Source organism: Ranitomeya imitator, chromosome 3, assembly GCF_032444005.1.
Source record: "Ranitomeya imitator isolate aRanImi1 chromosome 3, aRanImi1.pri, whole genome shotgun sequence".
Classification (NCBI taxonomy): domain Eukaryota; kingdom Metazoa; phylum Chordata; class Amphibia; order Anura; family Dendrobatidae; genus Ranitomeya; species Ranitomeya imitator.
The window spans coordinates 499,674,051-499,690,139 of NC_091284.1; the positions used below are offsets into that span (position 1 = coordinate 499,674,051).

The 16,089-nt window shown below is 46.0% G+C and overlaps 1 protein-coding gene across 2 annotated transcripts in view; it reads right to left on the minus strand.

The window, feature by feature from the left end:
- Window positions 1-16,089, minus strand: part of DMD (dystrophin) — a 4,179,683-nt gene that overhangs the window by 1,303,482 nt on the left and 2,860,112 nt on the right. For both annotated transcript variants that reach the window (XM_069757653.1, XM_069757654.1), the window contains one exon: window positions 13,435-13,658. In XM_069757653.1, coding sequence (XP_069613754.1) covers window positions 13,435-13,658 — 224 coding nt within the window. The remainder of the gene's footprint in view (window positions 1-13,434; window positions 13,659-16,089) is intronic.

The window sequence follows — 16,089 nt, forward strand, 5'->3', positions numbered from 1 at the left end:
CGCCCGTTCTGTCATGTGCTGCTGCCATCCTGCGCCCGTTCTGTCATGTGCTGCTGCCATCCTGCGCCCGTTCTGTCATGTGCTGCTGCCATCCTGCGCCCGTTCTGTCATGTGCTGCTTCCATCCTGCGCCCGTTCTGTCATGTGCTGCTGCCATCCTGCGCCCGTTCTGTCATGTGCTGCTGCCATCCTGCGCCCGTTCTGTCATGTGCTGCTGCCATCCTTCGCTCGTTCTGTCATGTGCTGCTGCCATCCTTCGCCCGTTCTGTCATGTGCTGCTGCCATCCTGCGCCCGTTTTGTCATGTGCTGCGGCCATCCTGCGCCCGTTCTGTCATGTGCTGCTGCCATCCTGCGCCCGTTCTGTCATGTGCTGCGGCCATCCTGCGCCCGTTCTGACATGTGCTGCTGCCATCCTGCGCCCGTTCTGTCATGTGTTGCGGCCATCCTGCGCCCGTTCTGTCATGTGCTGCTGCCATCCTGCGCCCGTTCTGTCATGTGCTGCGGCCATCCTGCGCCCGTTCTGACATGTGCTGCTGCCATCCTGCGCCCGTTCTGTCATGTGCTGCTGCCATCCTGCGCCCGTTCTGTCATGTGCTGCGGCCATCCTGCGCCCGTTCTGACATGTGCTGCTGCCATCCTGCGCCCAGTCTGTCATGTGCTGCTGCCATCCTGCGCCCGTTCTGTCATGTGCTGCGGCCATCCTGCGCCCGTTCTGTCATGTGCTGCTGCCATCCTGCGCCCGTTCTGTCATGTGCTGCTGCCATCCTGCGCCCGTTCTGTCATGTGCTGCGGCCATCCTGCGCCCGTTCTGTCTTGTGCTGCGGCCATCCTGCGCCCGTTCTGTCATGTGCTGCGGCCATCCTGAGGCCGTTCTGTCATGTGCTGCGGCCATCCTGCGGCCGTTCTGTCATGTGCTGCGGCCATCCTGAGCCCGTTCTGTCATGTGCTGCTGCCATCCTGCGCCCGTTCTGTCATGTGCTGCTGCCATCCTGCGCCCGTTCTGTCATGTGCTGCGGCCATCCTGCGCCCGTTCTGTCTTGTGCTGCGGCCATCCTGCGCCCGTTCTGTCATGTGCTGCGGCCATCCTGCGCCCGTTCTGTCATGTGCTGCGGCCATCCTGAGCCTGTTCTGTCATGTGCTGCGGCCATCCTGCGCCCGTTCTGTCATGTGCTGCGGCCATCCTGCGCCCGTTCTGACATGTGCTGCGGCCATCCTGCGCCCGTTCTGTCATGTGCTGCTGCCATCCTTCTCCCGTTCTGTCATGTGCTGCTGCCATCCTGCGCCCGTTTTGTCATGTGCTGCGGCCATCCTGCGCCCGTTCTGTCATGTGCTGCTGCCATCCTGCGCCCGTTCTGTCATGTGCTGCGGCCATCCTGCGCCCGTTCTGACATGTGCTGCTGCCATCCTGCGCCCGTTCTGTCATGTGCTGCTGCCATCCTGCGCCCGTTCTGTCATGTGCTGCGGCCATCCTGCGCCCGTTCTGACATGTGCTGCTGCCATCCTGCGCCCATTCTGTCATGTGCTGCTGCCATCCTGCGCCCGTTCTGTCATGTGCTGCGGCCATCCTGCGGCCGTTCTGTCATGTGCTGCTGCCATCCTGCGCCCGTTCTGTCATGTGCTGCTGCCATCCTGCGCCCGTTCTGTCATGTGCTGCGGCCATCCTGCGCCCGTTCTGTCTTGTGCTGCGGCCATCCTGCGCCCATTCTGTCATGTGCTGCGGCCATCCTGAGGCCGTTCTGTCATGTGCTGCGGCCATCCTGCGGCCGTTCTGTCATGTGCTGCGGCCATCCTGAGCCCGTTCTGTCATGTGCTGCTGCCATCCTGCGCCCGTTCTGTCATGTGCTGCTGCCATCCTGCGCCCGTTCTGTCATGTGCTGCGGCCATCCTGCGCCCGTTCTGTCTTGTGCTGCGGCCATCCTGCGCCCGTTCTGTCATGTGCTGCGGCCATCCTGCGCCCGTTCTGTCATGTGCTGCGGCCATCCTGCGGCCGTTCTGTCATGTGCTGCGGCCATCCTGAGCCCGTTCTGTCATGTGCTGCTGCCATCCTGCGCCCGTTCTGTCATGTGCTGCGGCCATCCTGCGCCCGTTCTGTCATGTGCTGCGGCCATCCTGAGCCCGTTCTGTCATGTGCTGCGGCCATCCTGCGCCCGTTCTGTCATGTGCTGCGGCCATCCTGCGGCCGTTCTGACATGTGCTGCTGCCATCCTGCGCCCGTTCTGTCATGTGCTGCGGCCATCCTGCGGCCGTTCTGTCATGTGCTGCGGCCATCCTGAGCCCGTTCTGTCATGTGCTGCGGCCATCCTGCGCCCGTTCTGTCATGTGCTGCGGCCATCCTGCGCCCGTTCTGACATGTGCTGCGGCCATCCTGCGCCCGTTCTGTCATGTGCTGCTGCCATCCTGCGCCCGTTCTGTCATGTGCTGCTGCCATCCTGCGCCCGTTCTGTCATGTGCTGCGGCCATCCTGCGCCCGTTCTGACATGTGCTGCTGCCATCCTGCGCCCGTTCTGTCATGTGCTGCTGCCATCCTGCGCCCGTTCTGTCATGTGCTGCGGCCATCCTGCGCCCGTTCTGTCATGTGCTGCTGCCATCCTGCGCCCGTTCTGTCATGTGCTGCTGCCATCCTGCGCCCGTTCTGTCATGTGCTGCGGCCATCCTGCGCCCGTTCTGTCTTGTGCTGCGGCCATCCTGCGCCCGTTCTGTCATGTGCTGCGGCCATCCTGAGGCCGTTCTGTCATGTGCTGCGGCCATCCTGCGGCCGTTCTGTCATGTGCTGCGGCCATCCTGAGCCCGTTCTGTCATGTGCTGCTGCCATCCTGCGCCCGTTCTGTCATGTGCTGCTGCCATCCTGCGCCCGTTCTGTCATGTGCTGCGGCCATCCTGCGCCCGTTCTGTCTTGTGCTGCGGCCATCCTGCGCCCGTTCTGTCATGTGCTGCGGCCATCCTGCGCCCGTTCTGTCATGTGCTGCGGCCATCCTGCGGCCGTTCTGTCATGTGCTGCGGCCATCCTGAGCCCGTTCTGTCATGTGCTGCTGCCATCCTGCGCCCGTTCTGTCATGTGCTGCGGCCATCCTGCGCCCGTTCTGTCATGTGCTGCGGCCATCCTGAGCCCGTTCTGTCATGTGCTGCGGCCATCCTGCGCCCGTTCTGTCATGTGCTGCGGCCATCCTGCGGCCGTTCTGACATGTGCTGCTGCCATCCTGCGCCCGTTCTGTCATGTGCTGCGGCCATCCTGCGGCCGTTCTGTCATGTGCTGCGGCCATCCTGAGCCCGTTCTGTCATGTGCTGCGGCCATCCTGCGCCCGTTCTGTCATGTGCTGCGGCCATCCTGCGCCCGTTCTGACATGTGCTGCGGCCATCCTGCGCCCGTTCTGTCATGTGCTGCTGCCATCCTGCGCCCGTTCTGTCATGTGCTGCGGCCATCCTGCGCCTGTTTTGACATGTGCTGCTGCCATCCTGCGCCCGTTCTGTCATGTGTTGCGGCCTTCCTGTGCCCGTTCTGTCATGTGCTGCTGCCATCCTGCGCCCGTTCTGTCATGTGCTGCGGCCATCCTGCGCCCGTTCTGTCATGTGCTGCGGCCATCCTGAGCCCGTTCTGTCATGTGCTGCTGCCATCCTGCGCCCGTTCTGTCATGTGCTGCGGCCATCCTGCGGCCGTTCTGACATGTGCTGCGGCCATCCTGCGGCCGTTCTGTCATGTGCTGCTGCCATCCTGCGCCCGTTCTGTCATGTGCTGCTCCCATCCTGCGCCACCATTGTATTATATGCCCCCCGCTCCAGTGTGTATGCCCCCGAATGCTGCTGCCATATAAAAAAAAAAAAAATACCATACTCACCTATCGTCCGGCTCCACTGCAGGTATGTCTTCAAGAAAATGGCGCCGGAAAGCGGGGACTGCGCAGGCGCCGATTCCGGCAGCAGGAATCGGCGCCTGCGCAGTCCGCGCTTTCCGGCGCCATTTTCTTGAAGACACACCTGCAGTGGAGCCGGAGTGTGTCTTCAAGAAAATGGCGCCGGAAAGCGCGGACTGCGCAGGCGCCGATTCCGGCAGCAGGAATCGGCGCCTGCGCAGTCCGCGCCCTCCGGAGCCGGGCGCAGAGGAGCCGGGAGACGGAGCCGCAAGCAGCGCTGGAACCGGGAAAGGTGAGTATACTTACCCTCCCTCCTGGCGGTCCCTGACTCTCCGGTGGAGATCGCGGTATGCGTTCAGTGCTTACGCATACCGCGATCTCCCGGGAGCGTCGCTCTGTGAGGCCCAGACTGGGCCGGCGCTTGCGCTTGCGCAGTCTATAGAGGCTTCGGACAGAGTGACGCTCCCAGCGTTATATTATAGATAGTGCTCACTGCAGAGCATCCAAACACAAAGGACAGAGGGACTAATGTCCATAAGACTGCATGCTCAGAGTAGTGGAACCTGAACTGAGAAAATATCAGCATAGAATAGCCTTTACCATTGTGCCAACCACAAACATTAAATAATCATAATTAAATAATGAAATAACTACTGAGTATCTCTTACAGCAAAGCCTCCAGAAATGCACTTAGCACAGAGCTCCTATGATGCAACTGTCTATCTCCACAAAGTAGTCCACCACCATTCTTTACTAAGGTCCTAATACTGACATTTAAGCAGAAAATTTGATAGCAACGGTCCTCTAAATATATAGTAGCGATCTCCTTGGGTGTTAGTCGGTATAATCCAAGACTGTAGAAATCTTTTTATGACTTTGGTCAATTATCAATATAAAAACCAGAACGATGCCAGACATTCTTGACTGTCTACCTGATATTTGGACAGTTTATCTTTCAATTGGAGAAGCAGGTTCAACTTAAGTTGCAAGGTCATCCTTGAGGGAGAATGTGGCCACAAGAACATGAAATTTGCGTGAGCTGATTTATATTATATGTTATCTATCAAACCCGTAATAATGGAAAGTATTTCCCTAATTTTCTAGCTATCCTTTTCAAATGCTACTGTTCCAACTTGCTAGTCGTAGTTTCATAGTAATTTTTAAGGTTGAAGGTAGATTAAAGTCATAAAAGTTCAAACTATACCCTAACAACACACAGGTAAATGAAATGCATATGCAGCGCCCCAGGGTCCTTGTCGTTGCAGTAATGTCATTCTTCCACCAGGGGGAGTGATGTTACGTCTGATGGCAATAAAGGAGATCACTTTACCAGGTATCACAAACCACACACCACACTTCACACTCCAGTCCACCAGGGGGAGCTATGCTCCTATTTAGTAGGGCACTCTTCACAATTAGGTAAAACTGGTGCTCTGAATAGGAAGTTAGGCAGAAGCGAGCTGGGCTTCACCCAGTGAGCTGCTATCTGAGCTCCACTCAGGTAGCGGGTCCATGACAGGGGTGGGATCCTGTTAGAGACCTAGACAGAAGGACACGGAGCTGCGCCTGCCTACCGAAGCGGCAGCATCCTAAGAAAGAGACATTGAAGGAGAATTGTGTTGTAGAGAGTGAGAAACGAAGTCATAGCAAGAGGAGAGGAAACCAGAAGGAGTTCTGCCCTGTAAAAGGCTGCCTCCTTCTGAGGCGCAGCAGTCGGTAGCCAAAACACAGAGTGAGTCATCGTCTCCAAGCCCGGCTCCAGAGACCGGCAGGACATCTAATTCCATCTTAGTTGACCAACCTTTTACCCAGGAGGCACGGTGGCAACTGTGGGGGCCGAGGCGTGCTAGAGTCTCTGTAAAAAGCCTCAGGCCATCAGTCATATGGGTTTTTCCTATCCATCTGGGGGACAGAGAGAAAGACATAACATCTAGAACACCAACAACAGTTGTGAGGACCTTATGAGAAGATCAGCAGTAAGGTGCTTCAACACCTAGGCGCTAGAGGAAGGCTATTGATTTCCACCTGGATTAGGGGACTCTGGATTTGCCTTCAGACCGGCCGGACTCTGCCTGCCCTGTGATGTGGTGCTCTGGACTGTGGACGCTGAAGCCTTTGGTAAAGGTAAAGAGACTGCAACCTTGTATCCTCGTTCTTTACTGCGCCTCACACCATCCACCATCCTCACATTGGGAAGCCCTGGGGACATACTTCACCTGTGGGAAGGTATACCAACTAGCTGCCATAACATCACCCCAGTGGACCCCTAAGCAGCGTCGGTCACCCTGACTGAATACCACAGGTGGCGACACAAACATTATCCCTTTAAAGGGAACCTGTCACCCCGTTTTTTGAGATTGAGCTATAAATACTGTTAAATAGGGCCTGCGCTGTGTGTTCCTATAGTGTATGTAGTGTACCCCGATTCCCTATGTATGCTGAGAAATAACTTACCAAAGTCGCCGTTTTCGCCTGTCAATCAGGCTGGTCAGTTCGGGAGGGCGTGGTGACATCGCTGGTTCTTCCTCAGCTTTACGTTGGTGGCGTAGTGGCGTAGTGGTGAAGACACAGCGCGCGATCTGCGCTGTCATCCCTTTCGTCGGTGGGGGCGGCCATCTTCCTGGGGCCGCGCGTGCGCAGATCGAGTGCTCTGCTGCACGGGGCTTCAGGAAAATGGCCGCGGGATGCCGCGCGTGCGCATTAGAGATCGCGGCGGCCATTTTCCCAAAGCCGAGTTTGCATCTCGGCTTTGGGAAAATGGCCGCCGCGATCTCTAATGCGCACGCGCGGCATCCCGCGGCCATTTTCCTGAAGCCCCGTGCAGCAGAGCACTCGATCTGCGCACGCGCGGCCCCAGGAAGATGGCCGCCCCCACCGATGCAAGGGATTACAGCGCAGATCGCGCGCTGCTTGTTCACCACTACGCCACTACGCCACCAACGTAAAGCTGAGGAAGAACCACCGATGTCACCACGCCCTCCCGACCTGACCAGCCTGATTGACAGGCGAAAACGGCGACTTTGGTAAGTTATTTCTCAGCATACATGGGGAATCGGGGTACACTACATACACTATAGGAACACACAGCGCAGGCCCTATTTAACAGTATTTATAGCTCAATCTCAAAAAACGGGGTAACAGGTTCCCTTTAAAGACCTTTCTCCATTTACAACAGACGCCCCCAGGGCCACGGACCGGGTCAGCCACCGTGAAATCCCTCTTGAGAACTGAATGGCCTGGCACCGAGTAACCGCTAGCCTTACGGGGGCGCTCCACATATCAGTTACCTCTGTGTTTCAGATTAACAATGAATAGTCAAAAATGTGAAATTGCAGCCTAGAAAGTTCTGCTCTAGTATGTACTGATTAGCAGGGTTAGTATAAAGGGAACCTGTCATCTGATTCATGCTGCTTAAACCACAACTGCATAAAGGCATATTTTTCACCAAAACATTTTGACATTTCAGAGAAAATATGGTTTAAATGTCTGGTCAGGTATCATAGCCAGAAAGTTAGTCTAACCAGCTCTGTACCTGGCCCACTTTTCCTAGCACAACTGTAAATGATTGTCAGATCTCTCCCATAGCCAGAGGCTGGATCTTTAACCCCTAATCTCATATGACATACTATCCCATCAAGGTGACCTGGGACTTAAATCCCAGAGACGGGATAGTACGTCTTAGGTGATTGCCCACGCTAACGGGGGGAGCGCGGCCGATTGCCGCCGGGTGTCAGCTGAATATTACAGCTGACATCTGGTACTATGTGCTAGGAGCGGTCACGGACCACTCCTGGCACATTAACTCCCTGAACACTGCGATCAAACATGATTGCAGCGTTCTGGTGGCATAGGGAAGCTTTGCGCAGGGAGGGGGCTCTTGCAACTTGACATTCTCGTGCCATGTTCATACAGCTCCGGCAAAGTGGGGGTAGATGGGGAGGGTGGAGACCATTACTTGTTTCTTATGCCACCAAACATAGTTCTGTGTCATTAAGAGGTGTGTGACTCTTAGTGAACAAGGAGCATCTGACTTCAGCACACCCCATCATCAAGACCAGCATGAAGATTGCTATTCTTTATGAAGTGAGGCAACAGTGTTCAGCATCTAAATGAGGGAGAGCAGAAATATGCTGGCATGGAAAAGGCACAGTGAATGCATTGCAAAGATTGATAGTAATGGTACCTAAATTTCACAAAAAAGCAGAGGCTAAAAGTAAAAAAATATAAATAAATATATATATATAGATGTGAAAATCAAAAATATTATTGAAGCATAAATTTCAATTGTCACATTTCCTTAGTTTTATTTATAACACTTGATATTTTCATTCATTTTACCTGAGTGTTTCGGAAAGTGCAACAAATGGAACGATTTTAGTTACGCCATGTGGAAAGCACGATAATTAAGATAATTCAACAAAGCATAAGTCATTGACTGATGTCAAGTTTGTTATCAATATACTATTTTTTGTGCAGTAATATCCTAGTGATGTGTTATTTGAGTCAAGGTAACCTTTGATTAATCTGTAATTCTCAATTATATTGTTTTAAAATCAAAACACATGTGCTCTGTCAAATACTTGACTCACATAAGTGTCATACCAACAGCTCTGAAAAGGATTGCCTACAGGTCATACTCATGCAAAAGGGAGAAGCCTTGTTGCAAAATAGGGCATGGCTTAAAATGTCTAAAAATTTGGGCACACAAAAGTGGCACAAAGTAAGACATGAGATGGTGCAAAGCTGGGCAAAAGTGTCCAAGGATGCAATTTACTCTCCTGCCACTTTGATGACTTTGCCGCATTTTCAGAGTGTCTAGTTTAAGTTTGCACTGTTTAAATATAGGACAGGATTAGTAAATCTGCCCCAGGCTGCTTTATGATAGCCTGTATATCGTGTACTTCAGCCAGAATAAATGCATGCATTGTTAAAATTTGTAAGGCAAATACTCTAAATTCCCTGTGGCTTTGCAGCTGTATAATGAGATCGCTGATATGTACTGTATATTTAGATTCTTTAAACCTACATCTACACTTTAACCCCTTAAAGACTTGCCCATTTTGTGCCTTAAGGACAAAACTTTTTATTTATTTATTTATTTTTTCATTTTTTTACAGTCACATTCCAGGAGCCATAATATTTATATTTTTCATTGATGTAGCTGTGTTAGAGCTTCTTTTTTGAACAGTTAGATAGATTTGTCAGTGGTACCATTTTCAGGTAAATATAACTTGTGACCTAACTTTTATTATCTCCTTATGAGAAGAGGTAGAAAAAAAACAGCAATTCTGTGGTAGTTTTCAGTAGTACTCTTTTCTGGAATATCCAACTTTTTGATCACGCTTTAATTTTTTATTACACTTTCTGGAAGGTGATATATACAAAAGTATAAAAAAAATTATTCTGGAATTTTTTTAGGGGGGATTACACACTATTTCCTATTAGTTTAAGGACAGAGACAGACTGCCATATAACTCGTGCGATGATTGCATCGCACTGCATGGACTGGCACCTCCCCTGACAAGGTTTACAATGCGAACCTCGCACATGTTATACGGCAGTCTGTCTCTGCCCTAACAGACATGTTAACTTTATTCTGCAGTCAAATACAATAATGATAGTGCCCAATTAATGTGATCTGTTTTATATCTTAGTACTTAATCACAAATAAACAATTTTTAGGTGCTTTGACAAGTTCCTTATTTTCTCTGAGACAAGTTGTATTTTTCATTGGCTGTATTTTGTGCAAGGAGCACTTAAACAACATCCAGAAGGGCTTTAAGGGTCACCCATTATCCCGCCATTTCTTAGAAAAGCACAACCGATCGTGTGCAGGTGTCCTTTTTTGTGGAATTCAAACAGTCCAGCAAAACCCTAGGGGTGGGGGCTTTTTACGAGCAATGTCCAGGGTTGAATCTAAGTGGATTTTTATGCTAGATAGCCTGGCCCCCAAAGGACTCAATCATGAAATTGAGTTATATGCTTTTTAATCCAATTTTTGAATTTTTTATTAATTTATGTATACCCAGCCATCTATGGATAAAAGGTGTCGGAGTTAGGGATCCTGTAGGGATCCCGTATTTTAGTCCTAAAATTGCAATTTTATCATGATTCATCTATTGCAAAATTTGCTTCTTATTAAAATCATAGGATTTTATTTTTATTTGTATTATTATATGTGTTTTATTATTGGATGCTGTACATCTAGATATGTTCTAACTTATTTTAAGCATATTTATTAAAATTTCTTAGTTTTAATGTCATTTATTTATTTCATATCCTCTTGCCACATTTTTCTATGTATGCCCTGTGAATTCTAGGGGCATTGAATTTTGTACAGCGTATCCCTAATTTTAAACACCATATTTTCCATCCGATTACACAGTTCTCAATCTATGCATGCCCCCAATTCTCTAACTTATTACCGGTCTATGTGCCGCAATCTAGCCTGTTCACAGGTGCACTGATTACTCTGCATTCAACTCCCCAACTAGTACTCCCATGAATCAGGTATACAGGTAGTTTTCCTTTGAAGTGGTTGGGCAGGCAACTGCTAGATAAGGGAAGGGTTACATGGGGAACTCCAGCCCTGACAAGGATCGCATCCTTCAAAATGCGTTGGATTGGACAATTCCCATACGCGCCCACCCACTAGCCGTGTGACGTCACACTAAACACCACACCCCCATCACACTCCGCCACTGCTTCAGCGTTGCTTCCGGCCGGGGCACACTAGAAGTTGACGGTGTCTACCTGTCCCAGGCATCCGATTGCCTGAGCTGCCGTGTGGGGATCTGGGCGCTACCGCCATCCCCCGGCCTCTTTATCTTGGGGCACGGAACCGGTCACACTATTTTGGGGAGAATCCATGCATCTGCACCTGGAGACTACGTTCACTGCAGCATTAGTAAGTGCATAACTACATTCTTTTAGGCCTTTATTGAATGTGTGAACTGAATGAACTGAGTGAACTTGAATGGTGTGAACACCATTGAATGAACTCTAGAGCTCAACTTTAGGTACACCTTACTGCGCAGGTGATCACTTACTATCGTTTCACCATGTTTAATTTTTGTAGATTAAAAACTTTTTTGTGATTAGGAAAACTCAGATTTTGAAGAACTTGAAATTATTAATTTTTTAAACATTTAAACATTTTTTTTACAAAGAGGACTTGAATATTCGTTTTTATAATCAAATAAGAAATCCATTATACAATTTAATGCAGGGCATTACCTATACTTCCACAAGCTCAGAGACAATAGTAATGCCTGTTGCTGCCATAGTAATCTGTCGGCACCTCATAAATGTGGTATGAAGGTGCAAGTGGGATGACAGAGACAATCTCCCTTTCTTAAACACTTTATTTTACACTTTCACAACTGACAGCAGCATATTAACAATTAAAATGGTAGGATCTGTAAGACAGTTTACAGCGACATGTGAGTGGTTAATATGCTAGGATCAATGAGGACACCAATCCTTGCCGTTTTAGCATGAGCCCAGATGGATATATCATTCATGCTCCAGCAAATGATTGCACAGTAACCGAGTCTTGGCCAAGGGATCAGCTTGACTTACATACTGTATACAGAGAGTGAAATAAGTATTGAACGCATCACCAATTTTCTGAATAAATATATTTCTAAAGGTGATATTCAAAGACCCGATTCCAGGTCTTTCTGTATCTCTCCACAGGTGGTCCTTGGCTCTTGGACAACTCTTCTGATAATTATTTTCCTCTGTCTGAAATCTTGTGAGAAGCACCTGATCGTGGTCGGTTTATAATGATTCTGTTTTTTCCTCTTCCGTTTTATGGTCCCAACAGTGCTCACTAGGACCTTCAGTAGTTTAGAAATTCTTCTATAATCAATACTATCAATATACTTTGCAACAATAAGGTTGTGAAGGACTTGAGACAGGTCTTTGGTTTTACCTATTATGAGATGTCTCTTGTGTAGCACCTTGATAATGAGACACCATTTTATGGTCCATCAGTTGATATTAGTTTTTACTAAGTGGCAGGTTTGCTTTTTAATTACTGATCGATTTCACCTGGTGTAATGACTTTCCATAGCTTTTTGCACCTCTCCTTCATGTGTTCAATAATTTTTCCTTCGTCATTGCTCATTTTTTTCATTTTTACACATAATTTAATTATGGAATTCTATTATTTGATTTCTTTGCCTGTGTGAATTGGATGAGATTTATCGACATCTGGTGAGAATTTCATATCAATAGCACCTTTAGATATATATTTACTTAGAAAAATGGCCAGGTCTTCAATACTTATTTCACCTGCTGTAAATGAAAAAAAATCCAATTTATGTCACGTATCTAATTCCACTTACTTTCAATCTTAATTGGTGACAACTTAGTTGAATACTTATTTTATCTGCTGTATCTGTCATACAACACAACGCGACGTGTTATTGACAGATCTATATGTCAAAAAATGGTTAAATCCCTACCAACATACAAAACATCAAATGTAAAATAATTATTAAGCACAACTATAAGGTTGTCTGTGTTGTATAAACCTTTACAATATTATTGTATACTGTATATCTGTGAAAGTTTAGAAAACTAATAAGAATATATTATTTACAAAAGAAAGAATTTTAATCTGTAAGGAAATATTTGAAATAATAATACTACTAACAATAATAATAATAATAGCATTAATCACCATAATAATCATAATATTAATCATCAGCATAAATATTCTTAAAAAATAAGATACAGATTTTAGATACAATATTATTTTATTATTTATTTAAAATGGCTAAATCACACAATATTTTGCATAGAGAGTATTTTGTCTAAGAGATAACTATTTTTAAAACTTTCTAGAAAAAACTAAGAATGAGAAGGTTTGTGAAAACATTACAGTTTGCCATCAGTTGGTTCTGGAAATTGTTCTGACAAGTTGCAAGAAGCACACTGCTTTTCCCATACGATAAAACATTTATGAATTGTTCAGTTGTGCTCAATATGCATGCAAAGCGCACCCCATAGTACTGTCAAAATGTGCAAAGATATGGATTCTGTATTTACAATTCCAATATTCCAAGTAGCATCAAGGCTGCTAAAGTTATTTCTTTGAGATTTTTTAATCTGTACTGTGGATAATTTGGCAATAAGTATCTAAAATGCATGAAGTTGATGCTTAGGTTTGTATGGTAGTTTTAGGTTGGCACTTCACACATATGAAGTGGATTGACATAAATAATAACTAAGCTTTCAGTGGTGTTCTGAGCATCTGTAAACTTGTTAAGGTTCATAAACTGTATATAATAAGTCCCTGGATGCCAAACTAAAATATTTAGCTTTATTTTAAAAATTTGTTTCCAGAATATTTTGATATTTATTGAAGTTACTTTGTACTTTAAGTCCACTTTTAAGTTTTGGTATTTTTCAAATATAATTCTCTAGCAATATGATTACCACAAATGATAAACCATTGATGGAGATGTGCCTCCTCATGGTAACTTCACCATCTTCTTCATTTTGTAAAACATTTATAAGTTCTTATATTGAGTATATATTGGGTAAACAAGTAAATATGTAGCAATGTGTCTCCTACCTTTTGCTTAATAATCATCTCATTGATTTCTTCCACATCTCCCACTGTCACAATTTGAGCCTTTATTACACGGTCCAGTAGGGTAAGCCAGTCTTTTAACTCAGCACAAGTCTTGCTGAACTCGGCTAATGCCGGTACCTCAAGGAGAAGTGAAGATGGCATTTCTCTACTTGTTCCTGTTGTTACAAGTGTCTGAGTTACCACCGAAACTGTTGGTGCAGGACCTATAAAAAAGATACTGCCAGATTAGCTTTGGTTACATCTCAAATAAACATTTATTTATTAATGCATTTTTTTTATTTTTGCAAAGCAAAGTTATTCTTTTTTAAACCTTTTATAATTAACCAACTTTGCTAGACAAACTGAAGTCCAGAAAACTCTTAACTGTTCTTTAGCTGTTCATTAAGCAAAGTAGTAAAACCATTCCTTTAACTGGTTATTGAAATACTTATTTTATTTTTTTTAATCGAACAATTGATTCAGCTTCTCCCATTACTTGCCAAATTAGAAATTTTCATTTTATAGATTTTTCAGAAAAGGGCATCCCAATATTCAACTAAAAATGACGATGACATGATTTCCTGTTTTGAAAACATTCATTTTACAAACACAACACAACAAAAATTGGACCTAATTATAAAAATTATAAAATCTTAGTTGCTAGAAGCAAAAGATTAGGCGTCCCGAAAAAGGACATTGGTAGATAATGGGTTAAAGGGATTTTCAGCTTCATTATGTCACTTCCTCATACATCTTCCATAGCGCAGAATCAGCGCACATAAAGAGTAACTGTCATTTTAACAAAAGTTTGTAAATACACATGAAAATAAAAAAGTAAGTAATATATCTTATCAGAGAACTTTGCTACTTTCTCCTCCAGGACTGATCATTCATTGTCAAAATTTTCAATTCACTGTTAAAATCTGTATTGAATGAAGTCAGATATTTCCCATTAAAGACACAGGAAATGATACTGATAAGATTCTATGAGCAGGGAATGGGAGAGGAAGATTGTGGAGATCTACCTCTAACTCTCCATCCTCCTCTTCCCTCTACATGGAATCTCATCAGCAGCAACTGCCATCTCTAGTCTCAATAATCTAAAAATCTGTCTTCATTGAATACAGATTTTATAGATGAATTGTGAATTTTGAAAATGAAAGATCAGTCCTGGAAGAGAAAGAAGCAGATTTCTCTGATGAAAAATACTACAAAGTTATTTGTTTTTACATGTACTATTGATTTATGAGTTAAAAAATAAATTGACAGTCTTCAATGACAAATAAATCACAGTGTTACACCATAAAAATAACATAAAACACCTTGAATGGTGGCAACAATTTTTTGGAACCTGGAGTTTTTGTGTTGTCACGCCAGTCTCAAGCAGCTCTACCAAAATGGAGTCGGTGATGAGATGAACATGGAAATGTCCGTCCATCTAACTCTTGGAAAGTGATGTTTTTATGCTAGAAATGTGACTCCAATCTTTGACTTGATTATTATTTCGAGTGAGGTTCATGGAGGTCCACAGAGGCTCAAACCACTGATCTTATTTCTGCATGCCACTCGTTAAGGCTGGTGTGCAAACGCCAGTCTTAGTGAATCAGGTCTTAATCTGCTTTATGACAGCTTGTGTCTGTGCCTCCATAGAGAAAATAAAGACAGCTATTAATGGAAGTTTTTATTATGCTGGTACATTTATAGGGTAACAGCAGTATATATATATGAACCTCTGGACTGATAGAATATGATCAGACCAGCCAATCTCTGTGGTAGTTAAAGGGAAGGTGCCGCATTTTATTTTTTGTATTAAAAATGATTGTTTATATAAACAATTATTTTTAATACAAATTTACATTTTTAACTTTAACTTTTTTATTATTAATTATTTTTTCAGCCACTGGGCGCCACCATTTTGCTTTGCAAGAGTGAAAGTGTAGCTGCACGACACTTACACTCTGCAAATACGGCAGCCCTAGGCATAGAGTTCTGCAGTTGGCATCCGATCCTATACATTACATTGAGCTGCTCCCTGCTGTGATCTGGCCATGCACCCTGGGCTGTCCACATCACAGCAGAGGCAGGAGATCGGCACCATCTTTCTGGAGCTCACAGTGCATCTGTGAGCTTCACTTGAGAGCCCTGCTGTTATAGGAGGAGGAGACCAAGGACGGCACAGGAGGGAGAAAGGAACAGCGTCGGCAGCAGTGAAGTAATATCGGCTGGGGAGATGTAATCTAATTCTATCCCTTGTGATGCTGACTCTGAGCAGTGTATTTCCTCCCATGTGTTTTACTGTGCTGACTGTGTATCTAATCCTATCCTGTGTGATACTTACTGAGCCATGTATCTAATCCTACACTGTGTGATACTGTGCTGAGATGTGTATCCAATCCTCTCCTGTGGGATACTGTGTGCTAAGCCGTGTATCTAATCCTATTCTGTGTGTTACTGTATGCTGAGCCGTGTATCTAATCCAACCCTGTGTGATACTGACTGAGCTGTGTATCTAATCCTCTCCTGTGTGATGCTGTTTGCTGAGCCATGTATCTAATCTTACCCGGTGTGATACTGTCTGCTGAGCCGTGTATCTAATCATCTCTTGTGTGATACTTTGCTGAGACGTGTATCTAATCCTCCCCTGTGTGATCCTGA